Here is a 21,913-nt window from a genome sequence, read left to right as displayed (position 1 = left end):
TTTTTCAGAACCAAGGACTTAGACTTTTTAAAAACTTGAATTCTTTTTACTTACTTTTAGTTACTCTAAATTAATTCACTGCTTAATTAATTGATCTACCTATTCAAATTTTTATTCTTCTCCAGCTGTGTACCAGGCTGTGGGGACCAAGTGAACTGAGGTTTGGCACCTGTAGTCACAGAACTTTCAGTCTAATGTAGAGGCAGGTAAGTGAACAGGTAATTGGCAATGCTTTTTGTGTAAAGTGCTTTGTAAGGGAGTTGGGGGAGGGCATATAGTAGCAGATGGGAGGAGGCCTTCTAGAGGAAGTGATGTGTAAAGGAAGATCTAAAGGATGAGGAGTTAGCCAGGGGAAGGGGAAGGAGTGAGGCACGGCAAACAAGATTTTCATGCATGTTTCCAATCACATCAATTCACATCTGCAGAGAAGTAATGATTGCTACCAACGACTGACTCTGCCAGAAATTGCCTGGCACTTCACATATGTCATACATAGTATGTGATACAACTATTCCATGAGGTGGTTATCACGACCTCCATTTCATAGGTTGGAAAACTGGAGATCAGTCAAATCACACTCTTAGTAAAACCAAAACGTCAAGATTCAAATGCAGGTCCGTATTGCTCCAAAACTAAAATTCTTTCTACATATCAGCTTGCCAGCTACAGAAAGCATGGTGAGAAGGTGAAAGAAAGTTTCCTGGTCTCTGTCAGGCAAAAGGATTATGATCCCAGAAAGCTACTTAATCAGATCTCAGATTCGACTGTCTTCTCTTTGAATCCCTCAGAAATGATGTTCACCACAGTACCTGGATAACTGACTGGTAATCTATTACATGTTGCAATATATTACTTTCTCCATATTACCAGTGCTCTTCAGGCATCTAATAGAGCCATACACAGGGCACAAAAGTCCTACTAAAGTCTCTGAATGGACTTTAGCACAATTCAGCCAAAAAGGAGAGCAGGGATTCAGCACCTGTTTAGGAAGCAATATTTTGGTCTTGATTATGCTCCATGGGACTCCTTCATTCGCTACTAGAAATCCAGACTTAATGCATAATACAGGGAATGCACACAGGGACCACAGCAGGTGACAGAGAGTCCTGTTTTCTACCTATTCTTTTAGTAGTGGAAATGATGATTAAAGATTATGACATTCTACAGTCCTCTTTAAATAAAGGATACAATTTAAGATTTTCAAGTATAGGATATGCTCTGTGCGGGAAATTTCTTGGTATCTCTATTGAAAGGAAAATATTCTTATTGTGAACAAGCTTCAGATGCTGGAGTCATTAATAGTTTATGAAACTTAGTATTTACTATGCACGAAATAAAGTATGTAAGATAAACTGGGAACCATATGTGTCACATGATTTGTTAGGGCCCAATCACACCTAATTTCAGTGGCTGAAGAAAAAGAGGCAAGCAATTAAGGGAGAGTTTGGTTAGCTTCTGTTCAATAGAGGACGGAAACCTGCACAGCTGGAGACAATTCTGAGCAAATTGATCAGAATTCCTTTACCTTAACAAGAGCCTGGCTAACAAGTTGATACCCATGAGTTTCTATAATCAGGAAGCAAGAATTTAAGAACCAGAAAGGCAAGTCACCTTGGAGTATTAATAGCTCTAACCCATGTAATTCTAAGGAGCATGGACACCTGTTAGCTTGGGATAAGGCAGACTATTTTTTTACAAATAATATAATTTGCTGAGTAACAAAATATTATATTTGGGTGCCAAGAGTTGAATGTGGCTGCTTATAAAATAAATTAATAAAGTACACAAAAAATGGGGACTAGAAAATCTTTGGCATAATATCTGGGCATTCAAAATGTTGGGTCTCCTATTTTTTTTTAAAGACATTTTAATGCGCATTCTCCAAATGAGTGGCTAAGAGTCTTCTCTGAGTTGCTAATCCCTGAACCCCTCGAAGGGTTGCTGTATATATATTGACGGTTGCTTGCTTGCTTGCTTGCCAACATGATGACCACATCCAAAGGAGTCTTTTCCAGGGACAGATCTGCTACTTTAAAAAGGTTTGTCTAATTCCTAAATAATGAACATGGTACTCTGGAAGGATACCAAGCATACTAAACATTTGGAAGAGTTAATGAAAACACTGTTACATTTCTTAAAAATAATAAAGTAGATCTACCCCCGCAACTTTATGATTATTTTTGCAGTTGCAGTCTTTAACTCAAAGCCAAGAAGTACTGGGAACACACTCGATGCTGATCCAAGTGAGCATTCTATGTGTCCTTTCCTGTATTGCGTGGGGCAGGAAAGACCTAACAGAAAAAGGCATAGCCCAAATGCAAAACTACCTACATACACAGAACAACAATTGCAAAGTCCAATCTGTTTCCAGCAGCCAGCAAAAGTGAACCTGGTTAGTTTGCTTTAGCCTCTAAACACTCTTCCTGAACTCAACATCTTTTCTTAACTAAACCATTGCTATTTTTGGGGGGAAAAAAAAACCACACACAACAAAACAACTAACAATTAGACACACCTGGTTAAAGTGTCCTGCGCTCTGTTCACACTTCATGATGTATCTTAAAGTGACAGCATATTAAAATATCAATGTAATTCCTGAGCATAATGTGGCTATAACAGCTGAAAGCATAATTACAGTTCCCAGAATTCTGTAGCTAAACTTGGCTCATTTATATGACCCAAAATTCATATATTATATGCAATATGTAATTTTCACAAAATTATAAGAAGTTAGAAAAATTGAAGTATATCCTCATATAAACTTAAAAATTCATATTGGTTTTTTGTTTTGCATGTGTTTAGAGCATGGTCATAGTATTCTTTGGAGTCTACCGTCATGTATTAGGCACAATACATGAAATTTTGGATAAGAATGTTGTTACTCTAATATTTCCAAGATAAACACATAGCTGACCATATTCAGGTTTAAATATATATATTTTAAAACCATACAGGAAGCACTCCTAAAATTTTACATGGAAACCAAATATACTAAATTTGAATATAATAAATATCATAAATATGAAATTGAATCAAATTGCTTCCATGCATTGAAATAGGAAAATTTTAAATCTGTTAGAACGTATATCCCTGCTAATAAATCGTGATGATATTCTTACTGTGGAAACCAGGAGTGCTTGCCAAGTACTGGTACTGTAAGATTGTCTCAGTAGCTAAAATAAGATAGAATATTACTAAAGAATTTGGCACTAAGACCAAATCAACAGTTGTTCAAGGGGGAAACAGGATAATTAAATTTTTCATTTGAAGACTGTAATGATAAGATATGAAGCACATATTCCAGATAAATGTTTTGGCAGGGCCATGCTTCCATTGACATCTCCCAAGGACAACACTAAAGTTGCAAAATCTGAGAAGCTGCCCAAGTGAATCTTATACTTAAGTATTTTACAGCAGATTGTCTGCACACTTCTCATTATAACACTGCACTACTTCAATTAATCAACCTCTTATAAACAAACACTTAGCCCTCTCTGATGTGTGGTGTTGCTAAGATACACTGTTTTTTCAATCTGAGCATTCATTTCTAACTTCTAGAAATTGTTTCCTAAGAGACTAGACAGCCCAGGACAGGCTTGATTCCCTCCCCGCCCAGGGCTCTTGCTGCCAGCCTGGGTCATCAGCACCTGGCTCCTGGGAGTGGCCTGGCTGCTCTCTCATGCCAAGAAGCCCTCTCCTCTGCCCACTGGGGCATGCGAACATGGGCTTACTCTAGTGTAATAAATGATTATACAGAAAAACGTGTTTGATGGCCACAGTTGCTCCAACTTGGCTACTCTTGGTTCTGCTGGACCAGCGACAAATGCCACAGCTTTTTAATGGTCTGACCCCTGGGACTTTCATAAGCCAACACCCTGTTTATTCAGAGGTCTTAGGTGTCCTCTGAGGCCCTCCAACAAACACTGCTGCATTGTGTCTCCAGTGCTTTTGTTCCACTTGGATTAGAGAGCACAGTCCATATAGTCTCTTATTTCTCCCCTGTTTTATACAAAAGTAGGTAGGGTGAAAATCTTTTCAACTATAGAAACCAGAAGTATATGTTTAAGTGTTAATTTCAACTCAGGTTTGACAACTGGTAGGCTGACATGACCTGTGTACATTTACAGCAATATTTTAAGTTGGGATAGATCATTCGTTCACTCCCTCCCTCACTTATTCATTCAGTTAGCACTTATATAATATCTATTTGATACCAGGCACAATGCCAGATGCTACGGGTACAAATATAAATGTGCCATGATCTCATATTTTAACAGAGGGGGCCATAAAAAACTAACATTATAATGTGAAACATAGATATTATATACATTATAGACACACACACATACAGTTTTATCCAATGTCAGAGAAGGGAACCATTAATTTCCCCTAAAGATATATTAGTAGAAGAGGATTTAGAGAAGTGGTTATAGTTGAGTTGAATCTTGAAGGATGAGAGAATTTCCCCCCAAGGAGAAGCTGGGTGAGTGTAATCACAGCAAACAAATAATGTGCATCCTCACATAAACTTAAAAATTCATATTGGTTTTTTTTGTTTTGCATGTGTTTAGAGCATGGTCATAGTATTCTTTGTGTAATAGTGGTTAATTGTCTGAGTTTGAATTTTGGCCCTCTCCTTTCTCATTTCTTTAGTTCAAGTATTAGTTTTCTCATCTGTAAAATGGAGATAATAGCACTTCCTTCATGGGCTTGTTAGCAGGATTAAAGTAGACAAAGACATAAGTAGACAAAGATATAAAGAACAGTGAACAGCATGCAGTAAATTCTTGATAAGGTGGTTACCAATAATGTTTATTACCATTATTACTATAATATGTATTTACAGGTTGTGTTTTGGAAATAATAAATGGTAGCTGGTGTGGATACAATGAAAGTACATCAGACTTAGCAATATATAGTGGATTCTGGAACAGGTACATTGGGATCCTATATGAAAGGGCTTGTATGTTATTCTAAAAAGTCTGGACTTGATGTCATCAACAAAGGGAAACCATGAATGGTCATATATTCAGACACACACCTCCAAAGAGACCGACAGTGTACAGAAACCTGCAATAAAGGAGGGTGATTGGTGACTTGTGTACTTTTCTGGGATAGGAAGCAGGGGAGGCATTTTGCCACCCTGGGACTTACCAAGGGGGAGTGGCAGTAGTAATCTGCCTGAGGTGCAGGCAATAAGGGGATGCTTTGTGTGTATAAAAATTTTACAAAGTAATAAGCATCAGTTTGTTTTTGTTATTGCCATGCTCTGTTAATTCAGAACAATGTCAGTGATATAATATGTTCTTCCCTGCTGGGCAAGCCACACCCTCAGTATGCTATGGCTTGGTAGTTTTGTGAAACCTAAGGAGGATAACAAGCATCCAGAAGCTGGGTCATCAGTTAATACTTCCTGACCTTTAGGTATGGGTTAATTCAGGAGTGGAAAATAGGCCCAAGGAGCAAACTGCCAAATACAAAGTTTGAGGGGGGCTAAGTAGTGGGAAAAGTTTGGGGTACCTCCCAAGGAAAACAGGTCAAAGGAGGAGGCCCCCTCAGGGGACCCTGAAAAAAGGAGGCCAATGACTCTGGATGGTGGGTAGTGAAGAGATACACACACCAAAAATTAAAGATGGAAGAGGGAAGGCTTCAAGCAATATACCTTTCTCATCTGTAGCTCCCTCACCATTGGTGGGTCATGTACCAATCCAGAAAGGTCTGGACCAGTGCTTTTCAGGACCACCAGCATCAGCATCACCTTATCTCAATTGCAGACCATCGCCATTGGCCTCCACCCCTCACAGACTGAAGAACTCTGGGGTAGGGCCCAGCAATCTGGATTTTCCCCAGTCCTGCTGGTGACTCTGAGGCATGCTAAAGTTTGAGAATCACAGGTCTCCCCCTCTGTGAAGCAACTCTCTAAATATAGCCCTACATCCTCTGAGTTATGATATATTCTGATGCCTTACCAGCATTGGTGACATTTGTCACATATCAATATTTCTGCCTCTAATACATGAGACCAATGGATTAGCTCCTTTGCTTAACCCAGTGGTTCTCAACAGGGGTGAAGAGTGGTTTTGTTCCCCAGGAGGTATTTGGCAATATCTGGAGACATTTTTGGTTGTCACACTGCGAAAAAGGTGTTACTGCTATCTCCTGAGTAGAGGCCACAGATCCTGCCAAAACATTCTACAATGCCCAAGACAGACCCTTGCAACAAAGAATTACCCGGCTCAAGACTCAACGTGTCAATAGAGCCAGGTTGAGAAACCCTGGTTAATCCTACAAAGAAAGAAGTTCTTTTAGAATCTTCATCAAGTTGGGGGAAGGGAATAGCAGCATGGGGAAGTCAGCATCCAATCTGGTGTCTCTGAACACACATCCCCACTCGTGTGGTGAGGAATGTTTACTGACTGGTGACTGATTCTGTTTATTGTTGGTCCGTAAAGGAAGTAGGAGCTTTATGACCCTAACCAGGAACTGCCGGTTTTGTTTGCTCTCCCTCTCTTGAGCTTGTCTTTCTGTATATTGTTTCTATCTGGACTTCATTCTTTGATTCCAAAGTGGTCAGGCCAGTCCTGATCTGGATCTCAAGCATTAAGTCCTGGCTGCTCAGACTTGGCTTGTAATGGGGAGGGGGATTTGGGGGACTGCTAATTCTGATAGTGGGGGCTGGAGGACAACCTCACTGAAATGCTAAGCCAAGACTCCAGAGAATGCTTGAGGTATCTCCCACCTGCTGCCCCCTCCTTCTATTGGGAGTGGCCAGTGGAAGGGGGGCCACTGGTACCACCTCAGAGAGGAGCTGGCCAGGGCTGTGCCAGGCATGTGGGCGAGTGACCTGTGGAGGCCCAGGGATCCCCACGTCCCGGCACATTGCTGCAACAGGAGAAGCAGCACACAAGGGCTATCCATTGAGTGAATTCTGCTGTAATAGAATCTGAATGAGGCAGGAATTGGGCCTGATTGTAGGGTAGAAGAACATGAAGGAGATAGATCTATGCAGACTGGAAGCACATTCCACCCAGAAAATGTGGAATCACATGGAAAAAACAAGGGAAAGCCACGATTGCCATGGATATTTGGCTTACTTTGTTTTCATGTAATTTGGGGAAGCTTGTCTGCTGTGTTGTCCAATGAAGCTCACGGCTGGTGCAAAAGGATATTTAATTCCTGTGAACAACTCTTGGCATCTTTTTACACAATGATTTTTACAGCCTCACATTTCCATGGGATCATTTCACATTTACCACTGTTTGATGACTCTATAACACATTCCAGTAGCCAAATGGAATACAGTTCTGTTTCTATTTTAAAGGAAATTTTTCATATTTAAAGCCTAGAATGTGCTTTATCTTAGGCCTGGGGTCTGGGTCTGCCTGGGTTGGAGTCTGCAGCATTTCTTATCCTCCGCTGCAGTATGAAGACCCCTCTGGAGGGCAGGGCCAACACTGGAAGCTCACTTCCTAAAAGACACCAAGGGAGGGACCGAGCAACCCTGGGATGGAAACACCTTTCAGGCAGCACTACGGGGAGTCTCTATTTAAACAGGTGACCTTGCAGAGAGAGGCTCCAGATCCCATTACCGACTGGCCGGCTGAGAGGCAGATTTGTTTTTATGAGCTCTCAAGGCACACATTGGGGGCCAGGCGTAAATATGGAGAGAACTTGCTAAAACCTTGCCCCTTTTCCAGGAAATGTAAAGAAAATAAAATTGTGTGGAGGCTTTTGAGAATGACTACTACCATCAGTAAATGACCCGAGAGCAAAGTGGTCATCATTCAGCTAAAGTTTTTTAAATTTACTTTATCTAGGGAGATGAAAAGCAGTATCAGATATTTCAGCCCTCCTGCTTCCTTCAAGGAGTGGTAGAAAGAGGAAAACAGCTGCTTGTATATGAAGCAGTTTAAGGGTCAAATATTGCTCTGCCCAGAGGTGCTGACATCACTTAACTCTCCCCAGGAGAGGAGCCCTGGCGTCATTTTCAGGGCTGGCCACCGCAGGCCTGAAGATGGGTTGGCCACAGCCCCCATTTTGTTTCTCCTCAAGCACCTACAGAGTCAACTGCAAGTGAACATTGCCATTAAGGCTCTAAAACTTTGTTTTTATTGGCTTTTGGGGGGAAAATTTTTTGTTCACAATTTATGAAAACACGATGTAGCCAGTAAGTTAAAATGTGAATGTGAATTTCAAACTTTGCATAGTCATTAGGCTAATCATTAGTCATTTGTGGCTGACAAGGAGGGTTATAATTTGACACCTGGCAAAAATCAAGCAGATTTCAGAGAACTCAGAGCTGGGAAATGAGATGGAAAAAACACCCTCTTTTTCCCTAGGAGGTCCCATGAAGTAACGTTTGCAAAATCTCTTTCTCTCCATAGAAGTGAGTTGCCCCTGATCCAGGGCTGTGGTGTCTCTCCACCTCTGAGTGCTGGGCTACCCCCTCCCCACCCTCAGAGCCTGTAAAAACTGGCCAAAAAGTCTGCCTCGGAAGGTTCTCAGAAGTGAACCTCTGGGAGTTAAGAGAAAGAGATAAATAACTTCTGAGCCTGATGCTTAAGCAATAGAGACCACCAGAAAGTTTCAGTGTCAATTCTGAAAATATTTTTTGAAACATCATAAAGTCATGGGAGAATGACAGAATGGTACTAGAATGACAGAATCCTTATTTTCTAATTTCTTTATAAAACTCCAGATTTTCTTCTGTCCACTATATATGACCATTTTGTTTTGTGAGACGAGTTCAAAATATTGAACCCTGAGTTTGTATTTTCTGACCCTCGACCTCTCCCAGGTGTTCTGGCTCATTTCCTGAGAGTTATGTTTGATTTGGGAACGCTTCCCTCTTTTCTCCCATTCCCCTGTTACAGTTTGAAACCTGGAACACCCGCATACAAGACCCTGACTATCTCCCTCTGCTACTCAAAAAACACTCTTAAATGTTCTCTCAGAACTTGGCAAGCATCTGGACAGGGACAGTTTTCTCACACTCTGAAAAATCAAAATATAAAACAATAGCTCTTTTCCAGTTCTTCAACCTGAGGATAAATTTTAGGGTTATTTCTTTTTCCTTTCTATTTAACGTAAGAGTTTCTCTGTTTTAGTACTAAAAGGAAATCAAATAACAAATCTACTGAAGTTTTCAGTGTGCAAGAAGGAAATAAAAATTCTAATTTGAGATTCTTTAGGACCAAACCTCAGAAAAAAATCCAAAAATTATTTCAAGACTATCTCTTCAGAAGTAGTGGTTAATATTTTCTTAATAAATCTCCCTCTCCCACTCCTTTTTTCAGATTGCAGAAGACTAGAAAATACAACTGTTGAAAATCATGCATTTATTTTGTTTTAAAAATGAAGCTAGAACCCTGCTTGACAATACTACTTTACTAATCTTGGTTGTCTTTTGAAAAGAAAAAGCTTATGATATCTAGAAAATCCTAATAAAAAGATTTCTACACCTTTTAATTCAATAAGAGGCCAATCTACTGAGCTATCAAAAAGAGCTACCTTGAGGAATGCAACAAACTCTGACTACTCCACCTGGCATTATTCCTTAAAAATCAATAAATAAATGCTTCATGAGTAGTGCAAGTAAATACAAGATACTGTGTGCACTAAAAACATTTCCTTAAGGAGCACCCAGTCTGGCCTCACAAAGCCCACTTGTCACCCGCATCATGCCCACCAACACCAGCATCACCCGGGAGATTGAGTCTTTTCTTCCTAGTCCAGGGGTGACGGGGCAGGGGTCACTCAGGCACTGAATGGAGGCTTGAGATTGGACAGGACTGAGAGAGGCTCAACTATCCTGGGTCTAGATGACAATTTCTAGGTATCAGGATTAGTAAAGGAGCAGCTGGTACACAGATCTTGGAAAATTCACTGATACATGGTGAATATATAAATATCATGTCTAATCCTCTGGGATGTAAAACTATAAACCACAAGTTAGGCACTGAAGAAAACACAATTTATGCTGTAAAATGCCCAGATTATATAGCTAAAGAAATATCCATAAAATCTATGAATTGATCCTGTGTGAAGCCTCGCTCACGATCAAAGCCAAAGATAGGCTTGGTGTTTTTGTTTGTGTTTTATTTTTCCAAACATATAATTTGAAAATATACACATGGTAGCCATTTTTAAACTACATCCAATCATTCATTCGCCAAGTATTTATTGAGTACCTACTTTGTGCCCAACACTCTTGTAGAGACTGTATACATACATCCATCAGTGAAAGAAGGCCCCTTGCCTTTAGAAAGCCTACACTCCAATGGAGGGGGACAAACAGTTAATGTGACACAAATAAATAAACTTGATGAGATCAGAAGACTAGAGCAAAGATAAAAACGATCATGAGGAGAGACACATGGAGGCCACTGGAGATGAGGCAGCCAGAGAAGGGCCTCTGAGGAGGCGGCAGCTGAGCTGAGGTAGGCAGGTTGAGAAGGAGCCAGTCACTCCAGGAAGAAGGAATACCAAGTGCACGGGTCCTGAGACAGGATGGACCTTGGTATCTTCAAGGACTAGGAAATCCCTCTGCTGGATATATACTAAAATCACCGTCTTTTTAAATAATGAAAACATAGCTTCGGAAATATGGAATATCAGATTGGAAGAAGCCTCTGAGATCATTCAGGGGAATGTCCTCCATTTCCAGGTGAGAAGTCAAATCCCAGAGCAGCTCAGCTCTACCGACTTGCACAGCTGGGCCCACAGCGCTGAACTAGAACTCTGATCTCCTGTCTTCAGCGCGTGTATCTCCCCCCCCCACCCCACCGATCCATTGCCTCTGAGTCAGTGTGTGTTAATCACGTTCCCCCTGGACACTGACAGGCTGTCCACAAAGGGATCATGTCCGCTAACCCGTCCTTCCTTAGTGAACATGGCTCAGAACTCTAACCAGTTCTCACTTTAGGAGAATATCTTAAAAAAAAAAAAACAAAAAACAATCCTTTTTCTTATACATATTTGATACTTTTCAGAATTTAAAAGGACACAAATACAGAGATAAGTTAAATACAGAAGCCTATTTTTCTTTGACTATTTAGCAGTACTGAGTTAGATCTGATAGTGAAAAGTTTACACAACTACGTTGTGTTTTTCATAAAAAAAGAGAAATCCATATCCCAGACAGATTTTGATTACAAAAAATTGGTGATATTCAGTTTAATTTTGGATGGTTTTTGCCACAGTAGGGAAGTATGTAACCTATTAAGTTCTCACAAAAGTTTCACTGAAGAAAATATTATTCAATAACCCCCAAAAGGGAAGAATTTATCCTGTAGAAACTTGGCCCAGAGTATGCACAGTTACATCCAGGTCTATTTATCATCTTGCAAACTTCTTCATTATGTCAAAACTAAATCTCAGCTGTGCCCTGACTGCAAAGCAAAAGTGTACAGGCTATTTTAGCCACCCCAACAAGAATATTCTGAGAATTAATCGATTTTCCAAGAATGTTAAGCACTTTTATCAATTTTTGTCAAGGTTCAGTTATGATATTACATTATCAGCCTTGAATTTATGTTTGTCTAAAGAAATTTATGATTTTTATTCTTGCTTCACAAAAAGGAAAAATAACCTTCTAGAATATCCATGATAACCGGAGTCTTCAGCTGTGTGAGAATCCCAACAATTTAGATAGATTTCATGAGGCTTGATTCTCACTGTATGTTCAACTCAAAAGCAGCTCTCCCGTGGGCATGGCCTGGGCTTCTAAGGTTCAGCTCACAGTCAGAGCTTTCTTTTCTCAAGCAGCCTCTTTCTCCACACATTCAGGTTTTCTCACACTATAGGAAGAGCCCCAGTAAATATCCTAAAGTGTTTTTTCTCCATGCCACATGACTTTTAAGGACTACTCCAGCTCTTTTGAGACAGGCACCTGCTCTTTATAGAGGCAACCAAGAGTAAACACCCTTGATAAGATAGTTTTATTTTCACTGATGGCAAATTGCTTACAGCTTAACTTGAAATCATTAAAAAAAAATGACTACGATAGCAAAATAAACAAGAAGCATTTTGAACTTTCGCTTTACTGCTTGAATTTAGAGCTAGGGCTAATCTCAAATAGCCTCTGAATAGACACGGTATTAGTCCCAAATTCTCCCTCCCTAAGAACCTGCCCTTAAAATAGACGATTATCTGAGAAAAGTTTATGATTGCATAACAAACACTTAGAAAAATATCTAATTTGTTTTTAATTCAAAATAATCCTACAGTTTATCTTATAGTCATAGTAAATTATAATAACCTTAAACTGGAATCTAAGCTACAGCTTAGGCAAAATATCTTACTATAAAGGAACTTGTGATGGGCATTGGTTAAATAAGTTGATTAATGAAATTGCTGAAAATTTAAAAGCAGTTGGGGCAAAATCCTGAATGGGTTTGGGCAGGGGGAACAACGGAGGAAATAGCCTTCATGCTGATGCTCATTTTAGAAGTAATTCACTTTCCCATGACAAAGATAAGAAAGCCATTTAAGAATTATTTACCTTTCAGCTTAAAAAAAGAACAAAGGAAAAAAGATGCCCGGAGAGCCCCACTGACAGACATGAAGAATGCATTGGCGCTTTCCCTTCTCATCCTCAGGCTGGGATAGTCACGAAGGAAAAGCCCTTGCAGTTAAGCAGGAAAAAGCAGCAAGAAGTATCAAAACATAACACCCCTTTTGTTACTAGCTAAGGGAGAATCTAAGACCATTTAATTAGTTGAGGAATAATAGCTACTGTACTTTAAACAAACACTAAACCTTTATTTTTAAAACTTAGACAAAACACAAATTAAGAAGTGATTAAACACTTTACAAAGGTTCCACAATGTGAGTCATAAAAATAGCTTGCTCCTCTAGGGAGTGATTTAAAAAAGAATTCCATTTACAAAAAAATAAATAAATATATTTAGAAACAACATTTCAAGATTATAAAGTGAGTTACAGTTGATTTAACATAATAGAACTTTGTTATTTTGTGTGTGGAGAACTGACTGCATTTTTTTTAAAAGGAACAATATTCTCCTTATTAATAAAACTAAAAGATAACTTTAGTCTGGTCACAAGATTCTTCAGCATAAGATCTTTGGGACTAATTTTTTCTGCAATGCGTCAGGCAGCAGAGCCTTCAGTGTCCTCCTTCTCTCCTCCTCATCATTGTGGGGCCACCGGAGACATGATGAGACTGTTCAGTAGCAGGAAAGCGGACGAGCACGAGCATCCCTACGGATAAGGCAGCTACTGCAACCAACCCAGCCCAGGGCCTGGGTTTCTGTGAGAATACAGACATGCAGCATTCTGTATCAGTGCTCAAAACAGGATTGTTTTTCTCTTAGTTTTAGGGCCTAGTTATATTAGTCACTATAAAAATGTGGGGCCTTTTAAAGTTTGTCATGAACTCACAGGCAATGATGAATTTAATTTGTAATAAAGCACTTAGACGGGAGCAAGTGGCATTTTAAAGCACACATTTATTCATTTAAAACCACATATTCACTGCAGCCCTACAAGGTGCCAAACAGAGCACAGCTAACTGGCATCTCTGTCCCTCCCAAATGTGTTACCCATCTTGTGCCTTGTTTTTGATTGATTATGTTAATAAATAAAATCTTTACTGATGACTGCATGGAAAAGAATGACCTAATCAATTTAGAGTTGCAGAGCGTCCACCACCCAGTACTTTCTTGCTTTGGCTCAGAAACTACAAAAAGACATTCCAGTTAAATAATATAAATCCCAGAGAAACCCACTATGGTCATGCAACTTCAAAAGCAAAGTTGAAGTTACACTCACAGTGTATTCGGGGATGCAGTAATCATTTCAGACCATTATATGTTGCCATGGATTGATTTAGCTACATGACTAAGTCCCAATAAAAATATAGTTTATAAAAATGTGGTTCAACTTCTTGTTTGCTTTACTTCAGACACATTCTATCCATGGTTAGAACAGGCCATGACAGTGGTCTAGCCCTGAATTTCTATCCATGGTGAGAAATCAGGCATAACCATGTTCTAACCCTGAATGTGATCTTAATGTTTTATACCACGGGCAAATCATTAACATATGGAAATAACACTCCCAGCTGCTCCATTATATTTTAAAAATCCTATAGGTTCTACTACCTCTTCTCTACACCCCATCCTAACCTCGCTGTTCTTTCCCCATTTGAAAAGGATCTTTTTCTTTTTCCTTTTTAAAAAGGATCTATTGGGGAAAACATTCTTCGTTCCTTATTTCCATCCCACTGTTTCTTTCGCCGGCCCCAACAGCTGCTTGGCATCCCGACTCTGACCTCTAAATTAAGCGTTCATTTTAAAGTCACTGCTGCTCTCCCCTCCTGCCTGGTAAGTGGAGGCTGTGATGCCTCTCAGCCCCTGGCTCCCGTCTCTCTGCTGGGCTCCCCACAAAGCAGCCTCTCACCAGAGCCTCTCCTCAGATTTCTCTTTTTAATAAAGTGTGTGGTGGGCTTTTGCCTCTAAATCATTTTTACCCATCAGAGCCATTTACCTTCCCTCCATAACAAGCAATGCTTGCTCTTCTTCCATCTCCTGGCAGTGACCTGTGTCCTGGTAACCCCACTCTGTAGGACAAGACGTGTTGTTTCTGGCTGCAGATAATATATCCCCATATCACTCTCACAAACCACAGAATGAGCTCTGCAAGGCAGCCTTTTTGCCCTTCCACTTATACTCTCTGCTAACAAAGCAGTTTATGTAAATGAAACAAATGAGAACCACAGGTTAACGAGATGTTTAACACAAAAAAACCCAAGGACTTCTTTCCATGACTTTTTGCGGAACTGCCTAGAGGGCATTTAGCAATGGTTCCCAAAGGTTGGCCCTGGGATCTCTGCAAAAGAATCATCTGGGAGGTTGTTAAACATAAATATTGGTAGGCCCCACCCCTAGAGTTTCTGATTCAGTAGGTCTGGGGTTTGGGAGCCACCAACAAAGAGTGTAAATCAATCTCAACTACTTGAGTAAAAGCCCCATAAGCACATATATAACAACACATGGCTGCCAAATTTTCAACCCAGGTGAGTCTTTAGAATTCACACAGTGATTAATATGTTTTGAGAGAAGTATGCGAAGCCTTTTCAGTGCAAGTTAAGTCCTGATGGGAGGAGGGATGACAGCCAAGGTATGTATTGAACTGTCCACTCGACAACAGTCTTTAACTATATGTCTACAAGGAGATGTGAAAACGTCCCTCCCTTTCTCACTTTCCCCAGCACCCACCAGAACACGTGCCCTGCAGTTCTTTGACAGGTGGAACTTTTTAAAAGATCAGTCCTTCCAGCATTGGTAGTTCAGTATGCACCAGATTTATATCCCATTTGAAAATGTAATGAAACAAACGATAAAAACCAGAACAAACACGTCAGTAATTCTCTCTTCCAGAAGCACAATGAGCCATTTCCCTCCCTGGGATTAAAAACATGCGAGGGAGGTAAGCTACAACCCCCTCAGGCTGTGACTTCCTAAACCTTGGGGCTTCTGAATGCCACTTTCTCCACACACTTACAAACTCTGAAATGCGTATGTAGTAAAATTCCCCCCACCTAGGGCCCTGCTTATGTCAACCATCAACCCATCCCAAGGAAGAGTATTCTCCTTAGAAGGAACCACTGCACCCCCTGTCCTTCCCCTTAAAGACCTTCCCTTCTAGGCCTGTGTGTCTAATCCAGGAGCCACTGGCCCCAAGTGGCTATTGAGTATTTGAAATGTGGGTGACTAGTCCACATTGAGATGGACTCTAAGTGTAAAATAGGCACCAGTTTTCAAAGACTTAGTATGAAAAAAAAAAGAATGGAAAATATTGCATTAAAAATTTTTATATTAACATGTTACTATGACAATGTTTTAGATATGAGGTTAAATAAGATATATTAAAATGAATTTTACCTGTTTATTTTCACTTCTTTAAGTGTGACTCTTAGAAAACCTAAAAGTACATTTGTGTAGTGCATTTGATTACTATTTCTATCAGCCAGCACTGTTCCAGATGAAGCCCAGCGTCTTGCTTCCCATCTCAAAGCTTGTCCCACGGTCCCCTCACTCCCTCCACCTCTCTCTCCACTCAGTCCATGCACCTCCCAGCTTGCGCACCTAATGGAAATCTCACCTCACTCCTGCCCAGCCCAGGCTCTGAAACTCCACCACAGGCCTGAAACGGTTTTGCCCACCATTCTGTCTAGTAATGTCTCCCTTTTTATTTCAACAGATTCTTAATTCCCACTTCTTTCATGAAATCTTCCATTTTTCAATGAAGACAACACAGCTGCTTATTATTCACTTTCTAGATTTTCCAGTTTGGCCATAGAACTAATAGCGTTATTATTTTGATTATTACCAAGTACTCATTTATTCAACAGCACTCACTGGGCACCTCCTGGAGTCCAGGCACTGGGCTAGCCGTACTGGATACCCAATAACGTCAGCACACAGCCCTAAAATGATGTGTGGAATGATGTCAACAGGAACACAAGCACTAAACCAACGCTCTCCTGCCCTCAGTCCCAGAAGGACACTCTACTTGCAAACACCTTTCTGAGGAAGGATTTAAATGTAGTGTTCACATAACACAAGTCTTCCAGCTTAGAAACTTGAAACTGCTTGACTTCATATTAAACATTTCCCCTCTCTCATACTTTGTATACACCCTCATGTTTCCCTGACTACCCTATAAACTCCATTTGTCTTTGTAGTCCCCTTTCCTTTGTGACCCAGGATTAAGCACCATACTTTTGTGTGTGTGTGTGTATGTGTGGATGTGTTTGCATTTATTTCTCATAATAATGTGGATATCATTATTTTTTCCACTTAAAGATGAAGAAACGGAGGCAACAGAAGTTAAGTAACTTAATGAGGTCACACAGGTAATGAGTGAAGGACTCAGGATTTGAACCCAGGCAGCCTAACTCTAGATTCTGAGCTATTAACCACCACCCAAACAAACCCCAAGGACCGTGTGAGCTTGAAGTGGCCCCCAAATGGAGCCTATATAGGAAAATGAAAACTGAAGAAAGGGAGGGAGGGAGAGAGAGAGAATATGAGAGAAATATACTGATTATTTTATTTGAACCCCTGGAGAATATGAAGCCAGAAACTACCCTTTGGTCTTCCTAGTTATACAAATGAACATGGTCTTTTGTCATTTGTAGCCATGGGTTCTTAATGAGGAGTCTACTCACAATTGTACACACAGTTCTGTTTGTGTATAAACAGAACTATAAAACAGTGTATACATTTGTCTCTGGGGAAAATCTCAAAGAAGAACTTGATTCTACATAACTGCCATATGTACAGCTTTTTAGCCAAATACCCTCTGCTAAAATTAGGTGTGGACACTTAGAACATGTCAGTGGTCATGTGGCTGCCCTCTGCTCACATTAGGTCTGCTCACATTAGCTCTATTGCATGGAGCAGAATAAGCTGTTTTCTATATTAAGTCAAGTGCCACAATGCCTGAAATCTCTCCATAAAAGAGTTATCAATTATAATTTCTAATCATCTTTTAAAATACAAGGCAAGTTTCTATTCAGCATGCTAAATTGCAAATGCATGCTTCTCTCAGCTCCTTCTCCAAACTCCATTAAAATGACAGCATGTCAGTCCTGGTTCTGTTGGTCTTTCTCACTCTTCCCCTGTTCTGCTCTGCCCTGTAATGCAGAGGGACTGACAAGCTTCTGCAAGGCTGGGCTTCCCAGGCTTCCAGGAGTTCAGCAAATAGGAGCACTTGGGGTGGAAGTCTAAAGGTTGGGATTAGGGAAAAACCGGAGGATTTCTCCCCATCCCTCTCTGCCTCAGGCAGAGTATCTGGGAGCAGCTGGGTCTCCTCTGAGGCTCCAGCTCCCACTAGTTTTACCTTCCACCAGGGTTACCAGGGCCCTGGGCTCAGGCAATACCACCTCTCGCCTGGGATGGTGGTGCTATTGCTAATCTCTGGGTTGCCTCCCAGACTCCTCAGCAACTCTATAGTCTGTATAAACAATTCCTTGCATTGAATTCTCATTTTTCAAATGCTCAGAGTGGGTGTAGTTTCCTGGTTGGGCCCTGATTAATACAGCTACTAAAAGAATAATAAATAAGCATAAACCCACACAGACAAAGAGGATGGTGCAGGAAGTAACAGTGAATGTGCACTGTCAACACATTTTTGGAAGATGAAAATGGACAGAGGAATGGTCACCACCTTAGCAGGGCACAGGATGCTGCACCCTAAGTACCTAAAGAGCAGAACCCCAGTAAAGACCCTGGGAAGCCTAAGGCCTTGGAGGCACCAGATACCTTGGAAGGTAGGAATACGTGACTGAAAAGAATAAGATTGCTTGAAAGTCAATATATGTTCTCCTCTCCCACCTTCCTACTGAAGACCTGAGCCTTATTCTCTGGAAATTGAACCAGAGCAGCTCCAGACTGGGGGCCACTAGGTACGGTGGAGTGCAGGAGAGTGGCCCACGCTAGAAATCTGATAATAAGGTGAATGTCTTCATTCTTAATAGTGGGACCCTCCACCACCCACAACCGTGGTTGAAAGAGTCTTCACTGGAGAAACAGTATCCTTAGCAAAGACCTCCACATATTGACACTGGGAGCGGGGAGAGGGAGTGGCTTATAAAAAAGCCAAATCATTGCCAAAAAGCCCATCTTTAATGAGCCCTACCACGTTACTTGCTAAGACTTTGAGAATGTGGAACATAGTCATGAAAAGGAACCTGTAGAAACATCTGGGAAAAATAGCAATTAACAATAGCCTAATGGAGAACTAAAGAATGAAAATATGAGGCAACAGTTAACTCCAGGAAAATAAATCACTGGACACCACTTGGTTTAGTAGTAAATAATATTCATATAGTCCAAATAATGTAAATAATTATTGATCAATAATGGGACAGATGTAGAGAGAAGAACTGGGGTTAGGGTATAATTCTATTAATAGATGTCATAAATAACATTTAAAATTGACAAACTAGGAAAGAGTGCTGTATTTGTTTCCTAGAGCTGTGGTAACAAATTACCACAAACTGCATGACTTAAAACAACACACATTTATTCTTTCATGGTTCAGAAGGCCAGAAGTCCAAAGTCAAGGTGTCGGCATCTGTTGCCTCCCTCTCTCCTAGCTTCTGGAGGCTGCCAGCAATCTTTGGTATTCATTGGCTTGCAGCTCCATAATTCTAATCTCTGCTTTCAACGTCACATAGCTGTCTTCCCTCTGTATCTGCCTTTCTCTGAGGGTCTTCTCTTCTTCTTATAAGGATAAGTCACATCAGACTTAAAGCCCATCTTATTCCAGTAAGAATGCATCTCAGCTTAACTGATTACATCTGCAGAGATCCTATTTCCAAATAAGTTCCCCTTCTGAGGTTCTGGGAAGGACATGAATTGGGGCAGAAGAGACTATTCAACCCAATCAACTGGAATAAGCATAACATTTGAAATATGTAAGTGAATTCTAGAAGAAACAGCTCAAAATCAAAGGTCCTTAACTCTGGAATGGGAACTGGTGAATGGAGAGGGCTGGGTAGGGGGATGATGAGCTTGGAACAGACGGGCTTATGGCATACTGACGCCCAGGTTCTTTCCTTTGGGCCAGCAGGACTGCCATATTTCTCTTCCTTCTGGTTGTCCAGGTGTGATAAGGTCATGAGTATGGAGCCTCCATAATGGGATTCGTGGCATTATAAGAAGAGGAAGAGACAACAGAGCTTCCTCTCTCCCATGTGAGGATACAGCGAGAACAAGGTTGTCTGTAAGCCAGGAAGGGGACCCTCATCAAGAATTGAATTGGCCAGGACCTTGGACTTCCCAGCCCCCCAAATTGTGAAAAATAAATGCCAGTTGCTTAAGCCACCCCATCCATGGAATTTTGTTACAGCAGCTCGAGCTAAGACAGAGGCCAAATCCCCATCTTCTCCACCTCTATTAGAAATGTAGTATTATCTGCACGTCACGGTCACCTTGTCTTGCTTTCAGCAACCAGCCCAAGAGTCTGCTGCTTCTTTAGGTAAATTAACTAACATGTCCATCCAATGACCAGTCTGAATCATCAGGCATTGCCTAACTGAGACAGTAATGATTTGTTTAACCACCATTGTTGCCTGGTACAGTTTGCTATTAGGCTCCAACCTAGGCATGGTGTTCTTGGGTTTTATATAATACAAATAAAGGGAAACCTTCACTACAACCCTAACAGCTTTCAGTTTTTGAAAAATAGGGAGTTCAGTAATTCAGCCATAGGTTTAACTTTTTAAAAATGCTCCAGATCATATTAAACCCTACAAGGTTTTGTTATTTTTCTTTTTCTTTCTTGTTTTTGTTTTTACTCTTGGTAAATAGATTTAATACATCGCCCTGACTTGTTTCTCCCCTTAAGAGCAAATGCATTTTCCTGAAAATATGGCATTTTTCAATTGGCAAACAGTTACAGGAATAAATTCTTTAAGCACCATTTAAGAAGCTTACTTGAAATTTGGGAGTCTCACACCAAAATGCTGACTATTAAGTAGGAACTTTTTATGCAATGTCAAGTGAAAATGTGCTGTCATAATTCACTGGATAACATTTAGTTTTTACATCATTTTGATAAATGTACCTCTTTTACCAAGATAGCCACAAATCATAACTTATGGCTGTCATGTGAAGGCAGTAAAATATTACATACCTGCAGATGACCTCTATCCAGAAATACTTTTCACTGTTCACATTTTATCTGTCAAATAGTACTTTCTTTAAGAAACAAATACAAATGCCATTATAGAGAGAAGCTACCGGCCTAGGACAAGTTCTAGCATTTAGTGTTCTGACAGATCTTAATTTGGATATCAGCCAAAGTCAATAAAACTTGTTCATGCAGAACCTTACCTGGTTTTCACCACATCCAGGGGGTGCATCAGGCAAATTTCTACAAGACCTGAAAGATGATAAAGAAAAGTCCAATAAACACTTATGTAAACACTGGTTCTTATTTCCTTGACCCTATTGATTTTTCAAGGATGAAGATTCAAATAAAGAACTGGGGACTTTAGACATGACATCTAATAGTAGTAGGTTAGTGGTAAAAGACAAATGCGTAATATGATTTTATTTCAATGGGAACAAGATATGTGAGCGAGTACTTTCTTACAAGTGCTCTGGCAGGGAGGCAGGGCTGCAGGGGGAAGAAAATAAAAAAGGAGTTATATGTCCTAATCCCAACCAACTAGGCAGGAATTATTGTATCCCAATCCAGCCTGATAGATAAGTAGTATATGTGGAAGGAAGGAAAGACAGAAAAGAAGGAAAGAAAGAAGGGAGGGAGGGTCTTCGAGTCCTCCCCACCCCCTACCACCTAACACAGCAAATCATAAGCTTCAGTTTCAGTATCCATGAAATAAAGATAATGGTGCCTCTCAACTCACAAGATACTTATGGGAATTGATACACATCAATACATTAATTGCTTAATAGGGAATATTTGTTGAATGCTCACTGTGTGCTAAGCACTATTCTATCTAAGCAGCACTTAGATTATGTCATTTAATTCTCACAAGAATTTTATGTGATGGGCTGTATTATCCCCAGTTTATGGATGAAATAATTGAGGCACACAGGTTAAAAAAGTTGTCCAAGATGTCACATTGGGGAATAGTCTTAATTCCCACAAAGCCCATGACATTAACCATTGCACAGTGTGAAAAAACTTCTACAGCTTCTTGCAAATCAATTGTAAAGCTGTCCCTCCCGTTGTCTAACTGAGCAGGGAAGACTACTCAATTACAAACTACTGGCATGTAAGAATAGCAGTAGTACAAGTAGTTTTAGGTACTAGTAGTTGTAAAAATAATTACACTAGTAGTTGTTATAGTATCATAGTATCATAGTAGTAATGATCAGACAGGCACCTTACCCGGAGCCCCTGCATAGTTGTG

General features: G+C 40.3%; 1 protein-coding gene across 2 annotated transcripts in view; it reads right to left on the bottom strand.

Moving 5' to 3' along the window:
* The window catches only part of SLC25A21 (solute carrier family 25 member 21), a 464,300-nt gene that overhangs the window by 167,110 nt on the left and 275,277 nt on the right, over positions 1–21,913 (bottom strand). For both annotated transcript variants that reach the window (XM_045568367.1, XM_045568373.1), the window contains exon 2: positions 20,868–20,916. In XM_045568367.1, the coding sequence (XP_045424323.1) occupies positions 20,868–20,916 (49 nt within the window). The remainder of the gene's footprint in view (positions 1–20,867; positions 20,917–21,913) is intronic.

Source organism: Lemur catta, chromosome 1, assembly GCF_020740605.2.
Source record: "Lemur catta isolate mLemCat1 chromosome 1, mLemCat1.pri, whole genome shotgun sequence".
In the NCBI taxonomy this organism is placed as follows: Eukaryota; Metazoa; Chordata; class Mammalia; order Primates; family Lemuridae; genus Lemur; species Lemur catta.
Note: the sequence above shows the minus strand (reverse complement) of the source record. Positions and strands in the feature narration are given on the sequence as shown.